Source organism: Salvelinus sp. IW2-2015, linkage group LG22, assembly GCF_002910315.2.
Source record: "Salvelinus sp. IW2-2015 linkage group LG22, ASM291031v2, whole genome shotgun sequence".
NCBI lineage: Eukaryota > Metazoa > Chordata > Actinopteri > Salmoniformes > Salmonidae > Salvelinus > Salvelinus sp. IW2-2015.
The window spans coordinates 13,247,018-13,265,158 of record NC_036862.1 but is presented as its reverse complement, the minus strand read 5'-3'; the positions used below and the strand labels follow the sequence as shown (position 1 = coordinate 13,265,158).

Here is an 18,141-nt window from a genome sequence, read left to right as displayed (position 1 = left end):
CTTCCTAAGTGGACAGTTTGATTTCACAGAAGTGTGATTGACTTGGAGTTACATTGTGTTGTTTAAGTGTTCCCTTTATTTTTTTGAGCAGTGTATATTATCTATGCATAGTCACTTTACCCCTACCTACATGTACATATTACCTCAATTACCTCGACTAACCTGTACCACCGCACATTGACTTGGTACCGGTACCCCCTGTATGTAGCCTCGTTAAAGTTATTTTATTGTTGCTCTTTTATTTTTTTATTTTAGTTTATTTTGTAAATAATTTTCTTAACTCTTATTTTTCTTAACTGCATTGTTGGTTAAGGGCTTGTAAGTAAGCATTTCACGGTAAGGTCTACCTGTTGTATTCGGCGCATGTGACAAAAAACATTTGATTTGATTAGATTTTTATTATACAGAGCCATGAGTGCATGGAGCTCCCTTCCATCTCATATAGCGCAAGTGGACAGCAAACCTGGTTTCAACTAACAATTAAAGCAACACCTCCCGGCACAATGCCTCTCCCCCATGTGACCTACTTGTTGTGTGTATGTACTGACATGTATGTGTAACTAATAGATGCACACACACACACTACATGCTCATGTTTTTAAATGTATGTAAATTGTAAAGTATTGTAATGTCTGTGATGTCTTTTTCGTTAAGTGTCGAACCCCAGTAAGATGAACTGTCGCCATTGTCGTCGGCTAATGGGGATCCTAATAAATCAAATCAAAAACACATACATAGTGAGGTGATTGAACACTGCCAGGAAAGAAAAGGAAAGTAATTGAATTGTTCGGCCTAAAAGTAGCAGGGTCTATTTTTAAGGCCAAGACAGCCACATGCCAAGCAACTAACAGGACAGGATCTTATAATCCTCCCTCAACAAGGAAGTGGAAATGTCCATGTTATTAGTTTACAGCCTCACATGGCATCCAATGAATTTTACACAAGCGCTAAACGACTCTGAGTCATATCCCCTGACATAAGTCATTAAGGTTATTGATAATGGAGGTCAATGGTAGGTCTTAATTCAAAGGCACGTGCGAACAACAGGGGCTGTAGGTTGCGTGGGAGAGAGAGCGTGTTATGCTTCCTCCTAAACTGGGACACAGGTCCTTTAAAGCTGCAATCCCATGTTGATTGGCTTGGCAGACCTCCCTTCACCTTCTTTATTCACAAGGCAATTGGCAAGGAGACTGGAATCTGTCTGTATGTTCACACACGCATGCACATTGGTGATTGTAACGCCTCTAAACATTTCACGATACACAGACCATTACCCTTAAGCTCAGTTATATTTTTACACAACACTGTTATATAATAGATGTATAGCCTACCCTCCCTTTCTCACAACATTACATCGGTACATATTTACTCCCAAAACACTCCCTGAAAGGCCCTGACACCGATACAAAACTGCTCACATCAAACCATGGTGACGGGGTCAATGTTTGCATATTCAAACAAGACATGGTTGTAACACCGCGCGCATTATTAATAGGTTTAACAGTTACAGGAGCGTACGTGCCCTGCTTTCATCACGTCTTGCACGACAACATAATTTCCTTTTAGGTTGGGTGATGTAGAAATACCCGTAATTTATGATGTAATTCTTACATAAGGCTATTTCCAATACACATGTATTCAATAACAATCAATATGTAGTCACAATACCAGGGGAAAATGTATAGCTAACGGACAGATTTTGTGACGGACTGGATAAGGTGCGCTCTAAACAAATTATGTAACAAGTCTATCTTGATCCTAAATCTTAAAAGCTAAGATATATTCTATCAATTGACCTTTTTGTACTTTTCTCCTCTTGTTTTAATTCCAATATCCCCTCCGTTTTATTTATTGGCTATATTATAAAAAATGGAAACATCCTCCAAATAACATAAACATTCTGCTTAACTGCAATCAATAGCCTACAATCACACGTTTTGGCTAATGTCCCAAGCAAAGCTATAACTAAAAAGGCTGTTAGAACAGCCAGGCTATGGATTCGGCTAACGTAAGCGTTATCTAACACTGGATACGCTCATACATTGATGGATCAGCAGCCTCACAAATGAAACCCTGATTTTACTTACCTCCACTTAAGGTCCAAAACAACGCCGTGAAAATAAAAACTCCCATAGGATCTGAATATAGAGGCCTTACAGAGAAGGAAATAACCTTGAAATAATAATACCGCGACCTTATTCTCAAGTCGAGCGAGCAAGGACCCGCTAAAGAGCTGATAGGCGCGTATGCTTGGCTCGAAGGGCCAGGTAATGCAGGAGAACAGGTCGGGAGAATGATGCCCCGTCAACGCGTAACAACTAACGCGGAGATAACGAGAGGATTGCTCGCTCCAAGCTGAGTTGACCACATCTGACCGGAGGTAACGCCAATTCCCTGCTGTTCAATCTCATGCCTCAGCAGCAGGTTTTTATTAAAACACATAACCCGCCATGCTGTAGGCATGCATGCTTTATGTAAAGAGGGGGAACGGAGATTACATTTTTTTATTTGACAAGTAGTGTACATTTCCATGATGTGTTATTATAGGAGTGTCTAGCACAATTAATTACACATTTAGAGTTGATGACAAGTAATGCCCAGTCTAATGGGCACAGCATTTTGTCCACATCTTTGCCTGTGTTTCCTGGCTATTGGATGGGGCACATTATACATCTGGGCTTCATTACATTTACATTTACATTTAAGTCATTTAGCAGACGCTCTTATCCAGAGCGACTTACAAATTGGTGCATTCACCTTATGATATCCAGTGGAACAACCACTTTACAATAGTGCATCTAACTCATTTAAGGGGGAGGGGGGGGGTAGGAGGAATACTTTATCCTATCCTAGGTATTCCTTAAAGAGGTGGGGTTTCAGGTGTCTCCGGAAGGTGGTGATTTGCTCCGCTGACCTGTGGCGTCGTGAGGGAGTTTGTTCCACCATTGGGGTGCCAGAGCAGCGAACAGTTTTGACTGGGCTGAGCGGGAACTGTACTTCCTCAGAGGTAGGGAGGCGAGCAGGCCAGAGGTGGATGAACGCAGTGCCCTTGTTTGGGTGTAGGGCCTGATCAGAGCCTGAAGGTACGAGTGCCGTTCCCCTCACAGCTCCGTAGGCAAGCACCATGGTCTTGTAGCGATGCGAGCTTCAACTGGAAGCCAGTGGAGAGAGCGGAGGAGCGGGGTGACGTGAGAGAACTTGGGAAGGTTGAACACCAGACGGGCTGCGGCGTTCTGGATGAGTTGTAGGGGTTTAATGGCACAGGCAGGGAGCCCAGCCAACAGCAGATTGCAGTAATCCAGACGGGGAGATAAGTGCCTGGATTAGGACCTGCGCCGCTTCCTGTGTGAGGCAGGGTCGTACTCTGCGAATGTTGTAGAGCATGAACCTACAGGAACGGGTCACCGCCTTGATGTGAGTTGAGAACGACAGGGGGTTGTCCAGGATCACGCCAAGGTTCTTAGCGCTCTGGGAGGAGGACACAATGGAGTTGTCAACCGTGATGGCGAGATCATGGAACGGGCAGTCCTTCCCCGGGAGGAAGAGCAGCTCGTCTTGCCGAGGTTCAGCTGAGGTGGTGATCACTCCACACTGATATGTCTGCCAGACATGCAGAGATGCGATTCGCACCTGGTTATCAGAGGGGGGAAAGGAGAAGATTAATTGTGTGTCGTCTGCATAGCAATGATAGGAAGGCCATGTGAGGATATGACAGAGCCAAGTGACTTGGTGATAGCGAGAATAGGAGAGGGCCTAGAACAGAGCCCTGGGGACACCAGTGGTGAGAGACGACGTGGGCGGAGACAGATTCTCGCCACGCCACCTGGTAGGAGCGACCTTGTCAGGTAGGACGCAATCAAGCGTGGGCCGCGCCGGAGATGCCAACTCGGAGAGGTGGAGAGGAGGATCTGATGGTTCACAGTATCAAGGCAGCCGATAGGTCTAGAAGGATGAGAGCGAGAGAGAGAGAGTTAGCTTTAGCAGTGCGGAGCGCCTCCGTGACACAGAGAAGAGCAGTCTCAGTTGAATGACTAGTCTTGAAACCTGACTGATTTGGATCAGAAGGTCATCTTGAGAGAGATAGCAGGAGAGCTGGCCAAGGACGCGGACGTTCAAGAGTTTTGGAGAGAAAGAAAAGAAGGGATACTGGTCTGTAGTTGTTGACATCGGAGGGATCAGTGTAGGTTTTTTCAGAAGGGTGCAACTCTCGCTCTCTTGAAGACGGAAGGACGTAGCCAGGCGGTCAAGGGGTGGATGAAGGGGGGGGGGGGGGCGGGGGGCGGGGGGGGCGTGCGATGGGGGGGGGTGGGTGGTGGTACCTGGGGAGGGAGCGTTATTCCTGCGGGCGGGGGGCGCGACGTCTTGCTGTCCGCTTCGTCTCAGCCGATCGTGGGGCTGCGGGTGGGAGGTGGGAGGGGGGTGTCGGCCTGGGGTCGGTGGACGGTGCGGCGGGCCGGGTACGTGGCGTTGGGTGGCGGTGGTTGGCGGAGGGGGGGGGGGTGAACCCGGGGGGCTCTAAAACTGCTCGATCCGTTCACCCACAAGATCCCAGCTCCCTTTCTGAGTATTCTCGTGATCCTTCATTCTTGGTGAACGACGGCTCCACGGATATTGGCATGCGGTGGCGTGTGGGTCGGGGGGGGCGTCGGTGGGGTGGGTCGGGTTGTGTGTCCCTTGGGGTGCATGAGAGCGGGGCTGGGCTGTAATCCCTGAGGGGGTCCGTGGCGGGGTGCTTGCGTGTTGTGCTTGGTTGGTTCGTCACCCGGCTGTGACTGTCCGTCGTGGGCGCGGGGCGCACCTTTGTACTCTTATCCCTTCCACCCTATTACTTGGTGAGGTGGTGGGGTGGTGGTGGGGTGGGGGGGGTGGGGGGAAGGGATGGGAGGGGGGTGGGGCGGGTGGGGTGTTGGTGGGGGGGGGTGGGGGTAGTGAGTGATGCGTGAGGGTTGGGTGAGGAGTAACGGAGAAGGTCTCCGGAAATGGTCTGGGAGAAGAGAGGAGGGGATAGGGTCAAGCGGGCAGGTTGTGTTGGGCGGCCGGCCGTCACAAGACGCGGAGATTTCATCTGGAGAGAGAGGAGAAAGAGGTCAAAGCACAGGGTAGGCATGTGAGCAGAACCACGGGGTCGTTTGACTTAGCAAACGCAGGATCGGATGTCGTCGACCTTCTTTCAAAATGGTTGACGAAGTCATCTCGCAAGAGAGGGGAGAGGGAGGAGGGGGAGAGGAGTTCAGTAAGAGGAGAAGGGTGGCCAAGAGCTTCTCAGGGTTAGAGGCAGATTGCTTGAATTTAGGGGATGGGTGTAGTGAGAAAGTGGGCGTTTTAGCAGCAGAGACAGGAAGACTGAGAAAGTTAGAGAGTAGGGAGGTGAAAGTGAAGTGCCAGTGCCGCGAGAGGCGAGTTTTCCTCCATTTCCGCTCGGCTGCCCGGAGCCCTGTTCTGTGAGCTCGCAGTGAGTCGTCGAGCCACGGAGCAGGAGGGGAGGACCGAGCCGGCCTGGAGGATAGGGGACATAGAGAGTCAAAGGATGCAGAAAGGGAGGAGAGGAGGGTTGAGGAGGCAGAATCAGGACATAGGTTGGAGAAGGTTTGAGCCGAGGGAAGAGATGATAGGATGGAAGAGGAGAGAGTAGCAGGGGAGAGAGAGCGAAGGTTACCAATTCTATTCTAATCCATTTCCCAGCATTAATGATAGGAACAGTCATTACAGCTCTGTTTGGTGCCTCTTCACCCAGTAATTCCAATGTGCTAGTACTTCGAGGCAGTGGGCGTGAAGGACCCTGTGATCTCACTCCTGAACGATTAGCCTCTGACAGAGCAATCTGTTCAGCCACAGGCTCAGCACTGCACCTATGTGGGGCATAAACAGCGGCCCAATGAATGAAACCACCACATCTGAAAAACGTATTTGCCGTATGTTATGTTTATATGTTGTTTCTGAGTATATCATAAGCGTCTAGCTTTGTTAGAGTGGAACTGTGCTCTCTGAAGGTAGCCTACTGTGTGGTTGCAGATCTGGAATTCTTTAATGATCAACATGAGTGGTGAACAAAATATTATGACCTTTTAATTGAATGCAGTTTTAATCTTTTGCAGACCTAAACAGGACAGTTTATGATAGTGTCATCGTGACACACATTCACAAACAGTATGACATGAATATATTTACATGGCAGAGGCAGAGCTACACAGAATAAGTAAACTTGTGGATGCAAAGACTTCAGTTGTTCTCTTGAAGTCGGAAGTTTACATACACTTCGGTTGGAGTCATTAGAACTAATTTTTCAACCATTCCACAAATGTCTTGTTAACAAACTATAGTTTTGGCAAGTCGATTAGGACATCTACTTTGTACATGACACAAGTCATTTTTCCAACAATTGTTTACAGACAGATCATTTCACTGTATCACAATTCCAGTGGGTCAGAAGTTTACATACACTAAGTTAACTGTGCCCTTAAACAGCTTGAAAATTCCATAAAATTATGTCATGGCTTTAGAAGCTTCTGATGAACGATGTCAATTAGCCTGAGTCAATTGGAGGTGGACCCGTGGATGTATTTCAAGGCCTACCTTCAAACTCAGTGCCTCTTTGCTTGACATCATGGGAAAATCAAAAGAAATCAGCCAGGACCTCAGAAAAAAACATTGTAGACCTCCACAAGTCTGGTTCATCCTTGGGAGCAATTTCCAAACGCCTGAAGTTACCACGTTCATCTGTACAAACAATAGTACGCAAGTACACTGCTCAAAAAAAATAAAGGGAACACTTAAACAACACAATGTAAACCTCCAAGTCAATCACACTTCTGTGAAATCAAACTGTCCACATAGGAAGCAACACTGATTGACAATACATTTCACATGCTGTTGTGCAAATGAATAGACAACAGGTGGAAATTATAGGCAATTAGCAAGACAACCCCAATAAAGGAGTGGTTCTGCAGGTGGTGACCACAGACCACTTCTCAGTCCTATGCTTCCTGGCTGATGTTTTGGTCACTTTTGAATGCTGGCGGTGCTTTCACTCTAGTGGTAGCATGAGACGGAGTCTACACCCACACAAGTGGCTCAGGTAGTGCAGCTCATCCAGGATGGCACATCAATGCGAGCTGTGCAAGAAGGTTTGCTGTGTCTGTCAGCGTAGTGTCAGAGCATGGAGGCGCTACCAGGAGACAGGCCAGTACATCAGGAGACGTGGAGGAGGCGTAGGAGGGCAACAACCAGCAGCAGGACCGCTACCTCCGCCTTCGTGCAAGGAGGAGCAGGAGGAGCACTGCCAGAGACCTGCAAAAAGACCTCCAGCAGGCCACAAATGTGCATGTGTCTGCTCAAACGGTCAGAAACAGACTCCATGAGGGTGGTATGAGGGCCCGCGTCCACAGGTGGGGGTTGTGCTTACAGCCAACACCGTGCAGGACGTTTGGCATTTGCCAGAGAACACCAAGATTGGCAAATTCGCCACTGGCGCCCTGTGCTCTTCACAGATGAAAGCAAGTTCACACTGAGCACATGTGACAGACGTGACAGAGTCTGGAGACGCCGTGGAGAACGTCTCGCTGCCTGCAACATCCTCCAGCATGACCGGTTTGGCGGTGGTCAGTCATGGTGGGGGTGGCATTTCTTTGGGGCCGCATAGCCCTCATGTGCTCGCCAGAGGTAGCCTGACTGCCATTAGGTACGAGATGAGATCCTCAGACCCCTTGTGAGACCATATGCTGGTGCGGTTGGCCCTGGGTCCTCCTAATGCAAGACAATGCTAGACCTCATGTGGCTGGAGTGTTCAGCAGTTCCTGCAAGAGGAAGCATTGATGCTATGGACTGCCCGCCCGTTCCTCAGACTGAATCCAATTGAGCACATCTGGACATCATGTCTCGCTCCATCCACCAACACCACGTTGCACCACAGACTGTCCAGTAGTGGCGGATGCTTTAGTCCAGGTCTGGGAGGAGATCCCTCAGGAGACCATCCGCCACCTCATCAGGAGCATGCCCAGGCGTTGTAGGGAGGTCATACAGGCACGTGGAGGCCACACACACTACTGAGCCTCATTTTGACTTGTTTTAAGGACATTAATCAAAGTTGGATCAGCCTGTAGTGTGGTTTTCCACTTTAATTTTGAGTGTGACTCCAATCCAGACTCCATGGGTTGATAAATTTGATTTCCATTGAAATTTGTTGTCAGCACATTCAACTATGTAAAGAAAAAAGTATTTAATAAGAATATTTCATTCATTCAGATCTAGGATGTGTTATTTTAGTGTTCCCTTTATTTTTTTGAGCAGTGTATAAACACCATGGGACACCGCAGCCGTCATACCGCTCAGGAAGGAGAGTGTTCTGTCTCCTAGAGATGAAAGTACTTTGGTGCGAAAAGTGCAAATCAATTCCAAAACAACAGCAAAGGACCTTGTGAAGATGCTGGAGGAAACAGGTACAAAAGTATCTATATACACAGTAGAAACGAGTCCTATATCGACATAACCTGAAAGGCCGCTAAGCAAGGAAGAAGCCAGTGCTCCAAAAACGCCATAAAAAAAGCCAGACTACAGTTTGCAACTGCACATGGGGAGAAAGATCGTACTTTTTGGAGAAATGTCCTCTGGTCTGATGAAACGAAAATATAACTGTTTGGCCATAATGACCATCGTTATGTTTGGAGGAAAAAGGGGGAGGCTTGCAAGCCGAAGAACACCATCCCAACCGTGAAGCACGGGGCTGGCAGCATCATGTTGTGGGGGTGCTTTGCTGCAGGTGGGACTGGTGTCCTTCACAAAGTAGATGGCATCATGAGGAAAGAAAAGGATGTGGATATATTGAAGCAACATCTCAAGACATCAGTCAGGAAGTTAAAGCTTGGTCACAAACGGGTCTTCCAAATGGACAATGACCCCAAGCATACTTCCAAAGTTGTGGCAAAAGAGCTTAAGGACAACAAAGTCAAGGTATTGGAGTGGCCATCACAAAGCCCTGACCTCAATCCTATAGAACATTTGTGGGCAGAACTGAAAAAGCGTGTGTGAGCAAGGAGGCCTACAAACCTGACTCAGTTATACCAGCTCTGTCAGGAGGAAATGTGCCAAAATTCACCCAATTTATTGTGGGAAGCTTGTGGAAGGCTACCTGAAACGTTTGACCCAAGTTAAACAATTTAAAGGGAATGCTACCAAATAGTAATTGAGTGTATGTAAACTTCTGACCCACTGGGAATGTGATGAAAGAAATAAAAGCTGAAATAAATAATTCTCTCTGCTATTATTCTGACATTTCACATTCTTAAAATGAAGTGGTGATCCTAACTGACCTAAAAACAGGGAATTTTTACTAGGATTAAATGTCAGGAATTGTGAAAAACYGAGTTTAAATGTATTTTGCTAAGGTGTATGTAGACTTCCCACTTCAACTGTAGATGGAAAGGCTTCAGTTGTTCTCCTGATGTAAGTGTGTTGGTGCATGATGTCATCTGGGCTTTGGGACAGGGCGGGGCATGCGATTGGGCTGGTTCGGTCCCATGTATTTCAAAAGGAGTGTATTTTGGCTTTTCAATCACCTCCATCCCCGGGTAGGGCTGCGAGGCACAAGGCACACACACTGTCCCTTCCTGAAAATGGACATGTGAGTGAGATATAGAGAGTAACAAAGATACATTCCATGTTATCAGAGACACTTCTTTTCATGATGGGTGAATGTATTCATCAAAGTATTGGGAATACAGTAGGTGTTCTATCTTACCTTGGTCTGATGAGTCTCCAGTATAGCAATGATAGTATGAGGAATAGCACACGCTGTGGCATTCACCTGGAGTAGGACGCAAAGAATGGTGGTTATTATAACCTTCAAACGCTTAGAAAATGGTTAATCTCTTCTTGTGGAATCTATTACAGAAATACTGAATCTCACAACATAAATAATGTACTGGCCCCTTCCTGGTCTCACCGTATGAGCGTAGTGTAGTCTACCATCCTCCCGCTCATATAGGATATTTAGGCGTCTGCTTTGGTAGTCTGTACAGTCTGTACATCTCCGCTGGAGATCTAAGGCAAGCCAATGGAGAAACAAAAACATCAAGCCTGGATGACAAAAACGACACGAGTGCTTTGAGAGCAAAAATGGGAAATGATTTTCAAACAAAAACAACATCCATCCAGGATATGATTAATCAATCATAGTAGTGCCATCATGCCCACCACGCCATAGCTGTCCCTCCCTGGCATCCACGCCTCAATGTCGTACTTCCTGTGTGCTGGGCGACCTAGCTCCTGAGTGGGCATGTTCAGTACTCTATAGGTAGAGAGAATGCAGGGATTACAGGAACACTCTTGCTAGGGGTTTAATGAGGAAAATCAATACTGTGTGGGAGTATTTGCACAAACAGCCTAAACAACTAAATATGTACATTACCATTCAAAAGTTTGGGGTCACTTAGAAATGTCCTTGTTTTTGAAAGAAAATCTATTTTTTGTCAATTAAAATGACATCAAATTGATCAAAAATACAGTGTAGACATTGTTAATGTTGTAAATGACTATTGTAGCTGGAAACAGCAGATTGTTAATGGAATATCTACATAGGCGTACGGAGAGTTGCAAAGAAAAAGTCATATCTCAGACTGGCCAATAAAAATAAAAGATTAAGATAGGCAAAAGAACACAGACACCGAATAGAGGAACTCCGCCTAGAAGGCCAGCATCCCGGAGTCACCTCTTCACTGTTGACGTCGAGACTGGTGTTTTGCAGCTACTATTTAATGAAGCTGCCAGTTGAGGACTTGTGAGGCGTCTATTTCTCAAACTAGACACTCTAATGTACTTGTCCTCTTGCTCAGTTGTGCCCCGGGGCCTCCCACTCCTCTTTCTATTCTGGTTAGAGACAATTTGCGCTGTTCTGTGAAGGGAGTAGTACACAGCATTGTACAAGATCTTCAGTTTCTTGGCAATTTCTCGCATGGAATAGCCTACATTTCTCAGGACAAGAATAGGCTGACGAGTTTCAGAAGGAAGGTCTTTGTTTCTGGCCATTTTGAGCCTGTAATCGAACCCACAAATGCTGATGCTCCAGATACTCAACTAGTCTAAAGAAGGCCAGTTTTATTGCTTCTTTAATCAGAACAACAGTTTTCAGCTGTGCTAACATAATTGCAAAAGGGTTTTCTAATCATCAATTACCCTTTTAAAATGATAAACTTGGATTAGCTAACACAACATGCCATTGGAACACAGGAGTGATGGTTGCTGATAATGGGTCTCTGTACGCCTATGTAGATATTCCATAAAAGAATCTGCCGTTTCCAGCTACAACAGTCATTTACAACATTAACAATGTCTACACTGTATTTCTGATCAATTTGATGTCATTTTAAAATCAACAAAAAAAATTGCTTTTCTTTCAAAAACAAGGACATTTCTAAGTGACCCCAAACGTTTGAATGGTAGTGTAAATGTAAATATACGGCTATGGTGTGTAAAAATGTCAAAATACACTGTACAGAGCAACTCAAAGCATACGCTATGCATCTATCCAGCAACATTGAGTGTGTGCAGAGAGCCAGAGAGGAGCACTGACCTATAGTGGAGCTCCAGGGAGGAGATCTCCTTCTGCAGGGACAGGAACTCCTCCAGCATCTATCTGAGAGCTCTCCTCCCCAGTCTCATCCGCGGTCACACCAAACATCTCCACCTGGACAGACACACAAGCAGAGGATGAGGACACAAGGATACTTTAACACCACTCATCAAATATGGAGGACGACTTGGTCCTTGGTTGATTGTAAAAGATTTGGCTTTGTTTCCCGTTACCTTGTTGAAGTGATGTACTCTGTAAAGGCCCCAAGTCTCTCTGCCTGTGTCCGTCTCAGCCCTGTGACATGTGCTACTGCACACAGACCTACAATGGAAAAATCTGACCATTCATCTCTAATAAAAACACATATACACTTGTATGTTACACTGGGTTGTCAGCAAATCAAACCTATTACACAGAAAGTGCCTCACCTGACAGGAAGGTCCTTCCAGTTAACAGCATGGTCCATAAAATAACCTAGAAGAGAAAAGGAAACTTTGTTGATACAGCGACAACTGCACACTAGTATATCACTACTAGTCATTCTGGTTTTTCCATGGCCTGGCCATTCCCACCCACACAGATGACCTCACCCCACGACCTCCCCATCGCAGCCTAACTCATGGCCAGCCAGGTTGAGGTCGGGGAAGCAGGCAGGGTCCAGAGAGTACACCTGAGACCTGTGGGCATGAGGCTGCATTTCACAACCCTCCTGTATGTATGAGAGAGGAAGATTGAGAGAGAGCCAGAGAAGGAAAGAGAAAAAGAAAGAGAGAACGTGTCAGTTTGGAGAAATGTTACTTGTGAAAACTGGCTCACTACTAGGTACACACATCTCTGACTGCTTCACTCTCTTTTTCCAGTTTGAATATTGTTATGCATGCATGTCTGCCGTGCATACTGTAGTGTAAATGAAGGATAGAGTCAGATACTCACAAATACAGCCCCATTCAGCATGTCTGGCACAACCATTGGTATAAACCCCTGAGAGAGAAGGAAAAAACTGATTTGCTTTCAAAGTAGGGAGACATTTATTTATTCATCACTGCTACAGTTGTTATGATGTATATAGTGCTATTTCAATTTATTWWTTTTTTATTACCATTTTCATTATTTTATTTCACATAGTCCTGCATGTTGGAGCTCAGCGCGACTAAGATGTTCTCTGTACCCTGCAATCACACCTGCAACCCTGTACATGTGAGTATTAAAAACACTTTGAATCTGAAATGATAATCACACATTTTGCAGATATATTCAGCCACATTCTCCCTAATAACACAGTCGAACAGAGGGTATCTTACACACACGCCGCTGCAGTGTTTCCAAGGCGAAGTTCTATAAAGCAGACTGGAGTCTGGCCCCCGCTTCCCTTAGATAGTATGACCTGAGACATGGGCAAGATGCCTGCAGAGAGAAGATCAGCGTAAACCACATGAGATGGTGTAATGGGAATATTCAAGGTGCAGGTTGATGGTCACTAAGATTGCAGCTGAATGTTATGAATTACTTGATAATGATTGATGACCCTAGGCTGGAGGTACAGGGACAGAGGACACTGATTATTATTGTATTGTGTGAAACAGTGTGATTCTGTAGCGGTTGTCACTGCCTTTTGTTTTCACTTCATACAAGCCTCTCAGGCTGGTGTATACAGAACAGTTACAGTATCTACTGATTAGGTTATAAGGACCTCCTCAGAGCAGGCCAGTAAGACATTTTCTCTGCTTCTGTGCTGGAGGTGTCTCCCTGTTGCACCTGGTAATAAACCGGATAGATTGACTTTACCAACAACTGCTCTCATTTTTGTTCACCTGGAAATTATAGAGGGTGAGTCGGTAACTAAGATTTCAAAAAAGATAAGACAATCGAGGGGAAATTAGAAACAAAAGATTGTTAATCTTTGAATCTAAAACTACTGGCGACCTGCTGTAGAAATGTTTTATTCTAGACATAAAAGAACTCAAACCATATTAACACCCGGTTACTAATGACAAGCCCAAGGCTACATATTGTTAACAACAACACCAGAGGATAACGCTGGTGAGCCCTTTGGCTGCACTGTTGATGAGGTTTATTTATGTGTTTACCTGTAGGACTTTGCGAAGAACACTGGACTGGAGCATCATCTGATGAGAATAAACAGAGAGAGGGGGTATGTTGTGTGTGTGTGTGTGTGTGTGTGGTGTGTGTGTGTGTGTGTGTGTTGTGTGTTGTGGTGTGTGTGTTGTTGTGTGTGTGTGTGTGTGTGTGTGTGTGTGTGTGTGTGTGTGTGTGAAGAAGAAGAAGAAAATTAGATATAAAGAGAAACGTCTGAGAGAGAAAAAAAGACGGTAAACAGTGAGAGAGCGAGTAAGCAGAGTGACATGAAGAGACAGGGATATGGAGAGTTACAGGAAGAAAGAGAACGAAACCAGAGAGCAGACCAGTGTGTCTCACCTCTGTCTGATAAGACCAAGCTCCTCCCCGATCTCTAGGTGTCCCCTGGGTTTGAAGTCAAAACGCTGATGAAAAAGGTCAGGGACAACTGCATATCAAATACTGCCTTACTGTGTACGTCTATGAGATCATGAGGACAGCATGTAATTGTATTGTTCCGCCTCCTCACTACTCTCGCCAGACTCTAATCTCCAATTGGCTGAAAGAGGGAGATGGGAAGTTTGAAGATGAAACCGGCGTTCCAAACTATTGACTTTACCAGGTATTCAAAAATGTCTCCCTATAGTTAAAGGTCTATACGCATAGGTCTCTCTCAGAATGATTCTCTAACATCGAGGTGTGTGGTGTTGGGCAGCCTCAGGGCTCAGCCATAGTGTTCTCCTGGGTGAAGCTGGCTCAGCCGGTAGCAGATCTCCTGACCGTCCTTCGTAGCCTCGTTGAACTCAGGAATCTGAAGAAGATAAGGGTTTACTTACTCCACAAGGGTATTCTTTCTATTCAGCCTTGATGTTAAATGAAAATACCATAAGGTCACAGCAGGCAAGACAGAACATACAGTACATTAGCTAGGGCTTTCTTGTTATTCTGATCCTGTGAAGAGAAGGAAAATGTTGATCACAATAATCCCACAAAATAATATCTCATCATAACATGAAAACAATGTTTCGAAGCACCGTTATTGGCATCATTGACAATATATCAACTGACCACAAGAGCCCGAACTCTGTGATCACTTTCTTCTGCTCCTCCAGCTGTGAGACTTCCTCACGCACCACCTCAAGTTGCTGCCAGACACACACTTACATCAGAAACACACCACTGACGTAGGCCTATAGAGACCAGGCAATGTGCTTGATACAAATGCAGTAGCCTACACCGCCACATCCAGGGAGGCTGTATTCTAGGGTGACCAGACGTCCCCGTTTTCCGGGGACAGTCCCCAGCTGGAGCTGTCCCCGGACATGTCCCCGTWTTTAACTGTGCGTTAAAAACAGACCCCAAAGTGAAATATTTTACTTGGCAAGAAAGACCGGGCAGCAGAGCCTACCGGTTGACGTCTCAAACGCGTTGTGCTTGTTTTGTCCAGCAGAGGGCGCTGCTCGCTATAGCAGCTTCATTCACTCTTCTTCTACTAACTACTTGCTCGCGATAGTTTTAGAGAAAACTGCTGTGGAAAACTCGGCCACTCGGCTAGCAAGTATCAAGTGAATCCACAACATCACCAGAAATGTCTTTTCAAGCCAGGTAAATTACAATCGTTTGAGATACTAGCTAGTGATGTTATGTCACAATTTATTATATAGATAGATGATCTGCTCTATAAGGTTTTAAATAGGTTATGCTAGCTAACGTTAGCTATGTAGACCAAGTTATCTAGCTAAGTTAGCTAGTTACTGTTATGGTAGCTAGGTTAAAAAAGGTTTACATGTAAACATGCAGTGGACGGGCTATTTTGAAAATATGATTATATTAAATGAATGCACAATTAATTCTGAGAATATTTTTGTAGATTACAATTTTAATGGTTTGGCATTATAATAAGTAGTGTGAAAATATATTTAGAAATGTTCATGGATAACATTAGTAGTGGAGAGGAAGGAGAGGCAGAAGACTGGATAGGAAGAATAGTGAAGGAGACAGAGGAGGAAAGGTAAAGATATGGTTACAGAGCCTGCCAATTTATTATTCCAAACATTGTTTTTGAGATAAAATAYAAAAATGAGGCAAGCAATGGGAAGCTGTTAACCAAAGTATTTTATCTAATAGTATGCTATTTATTAATACAGATTGGAGAGGAAGGAGAAGGAAAAATTAAGGGAGTAAAAAGAGAAGCAAGGAGAGTATAGAAGAGGGAGGTGGAAAGGTGAAGAGAAGGAAAGGAAGACGAGTGAAGAAAAGAGGAGGAGAAAGATTGGAGGAGAAGAAAAAGTTAAGAGAGTAAGAAGAGTGACACAAGGAGAGTGAAGAAGAACAGACAGAGGAGATACAATGACTCTTTCCAAGAAACGGAAATGCACTTTTTATGAAAAACATGAGAGAATTTCCATTTATACGCTCAGTTCAAGACGATAGAATTGTTCACGGCACCCTTTGTAATTCCTCTCTTTCAATTGGCAGCCGGAGAAGAACGGCAGTGGTAGAACATCAGCAGACGAAAAATCATAAAGCCTCTCTGATTGGCCGTGTTGGTATGCCCTGTCACCACATTCTTCAAGAAGGTAGAGCCTTCCCAAGAAGAATATGTTTTAGCTGTGCAGGAGGGTGTCTTTGCATACCACACTATGTGACCCAATCATAGTTACAGATCTATGGACTACACAGCACAACTGACACGGAAGSTTTRTGAGCMAAAGTTTACATGTKCTAGGACAAAATGTGACGCCACAGTGAGTAACGTGTTAGCAACATGGGCAACCACTTTGGTAACACAGGACCTAGACCAGGTTGAATTTGTGTCCCTGGCCATTGATGCGTCCAATCATGGACATGTAAAGCTGCTGCCAGTAAACCGCCACTAAGGAGAAATTCCACAGGTGTGCAGCCCAAATCAACTACTCTTTACCTACTGTATTTTTTCATTAATTTATTTTGCTCCGCTTTGCACCCCATTATGTTCCTGTCTCTACTTTGCACTTTCTCCGCTGCGCAACCAACCATTCCATGGGTTTTTTTTTAGTTTTATTTTACTTGGCTGTGTTGTATTACTTCACTCATGGGCCTTTTATATTTTTAATTTATTTAACTTTTATTTATTTTATACATATACTTTGTTTGCCTTCACCTCCCTTCATCTCAGCCCTCACTTGCTCACATTGTATATTACGACTTAATTTTTTTTTTTCGAAACTGTATCCATTGACTATATGTTCTGTTTTACTCCATGTCGTAACTATGTGTTCGTTGTATGTGTCGAACTGCTTTGCTTTTAATCTTCGGCCCAGGTCGCAATTGTAATGACGAACTGTGTTCTCAATTTGCCTCCCTGGTTTAAATAAAACGGTTCAAATAAAAATACAATCTAAAAATTCATAACACGGCCCGCACAGCTTTGGATATGATGTTGAGTACCTGCTCACATCATTAGTAACACGGCAGAACAGCGTTGACATATGGTGAGTACCTGCCTCACTCATTCATTAACAGTCAAGAACAGCGTGGATATGATGTTGAGTCCCTGATGCTCATCATTCATAACACGCGGCCAGAAACAGCGTTGGATATGCGTTGAGTAAACCTGCTCACATCATTCATAACAGCGGCCAGAAGCAAGCGTTGGATATGATTGTTTGTGTACCTGCTCCCAAAGATATTTGATCTGTTCATATTTTCACCTTCAGAGTAGAAAGACTGAAGGGCTTTTGTGAGTTCTGCTTGGCCAGGAGTACCCATAACATCTTTAGTACACAGCCCAATAGTTCGCTGGACATGTACCATCGCTCCCTGCTCTAGAAAGAGTGCTGAAATGTCTGTGCATAATTAAATTCCTTTTTCGTATTTCTGGAGACAAAAGCCCTGTTTCCTGTGACAATGTTCGACAGATCCATCTTGACTGAACTTTGGCTGGCCTTTGTCCATTGAAACTTGACCGGTAGTTCAGTGACACGATCAAGAATGCTTGGAGGCCAGGACCACTGTGCTGTGGAGTCCCGCGCCATTCTGAGGCAAACGTTTGAGGCAAAATACACTGCCAAAGACGTGATGACTAACTTCAGCCCAGTTTTGGTCAGCAGGCCTTCTGAGAGAGCTAGAGGATCCCAGTTTTTGGTCAGAGGACTTCTGAAGAGAGCTAGAGGGAAAGATGGAGGCCATGTTAAAGAGAAGCTTTCTCAAACATCACAATCATTCCTTCACTATAGCTGTGAACTACTTGCACCCATGGGGAAAGCACACAGATAATCTAAAAGATTTCCATTGTCTCCTTTTAAAAAGTGCAACCTCCTGCGTGAAGAAGATCAGAAGGCAGCAGGCACACTTGCAGAAATGGCCCAATGGACCAATCAATGAGGATGCATCTGTTGTGACATGAGGTTTACTGGCCTGAAAAGAGTTCCTAAAGGGGATCGCTTGATAGGAATGGAAAACATCTTTAGACACCGCTTAGTCAGAAGACTGGATGCATGGTGGTTACCCACTCAAAAGAG

General features: G+C 45.0%; 1 protein-coding gene and 1 pseudogene across 1 annotated transcript in view; both read right to left on the bottom strand.

The window, feature by feature from the left end:
* Positions 1-2,405, bottom strand: part of LOC111982558 (glutamic acid-rich protein-like) — an 11,556-nt gene extending 9,151 nt beyond the window's left edge. The window contains exon 1 of the mRNA XM_024014142.2: positions 2,088-2,405. Within this exon, the coding sequence (XP_023869910.1) occupies positions 2,088-2,133 (46 nt within the window). The 5' untranslated portion in view covers positions 2,134-2,405. The remainder of the gene's footprint in view (positions 1-2,087) is intronic.
* A 3,253-nt stretch (positions 2,406-5,658) lies between these two features.
* LOC111949748 (serine--tRNA ligase, mitochondrial-like) lies at positions 5,659-14,094 on the bottom strand (annotated as a pseudogene).
* Positions 14,095-18,141: the final 4,047 nt, after the last annotated feature.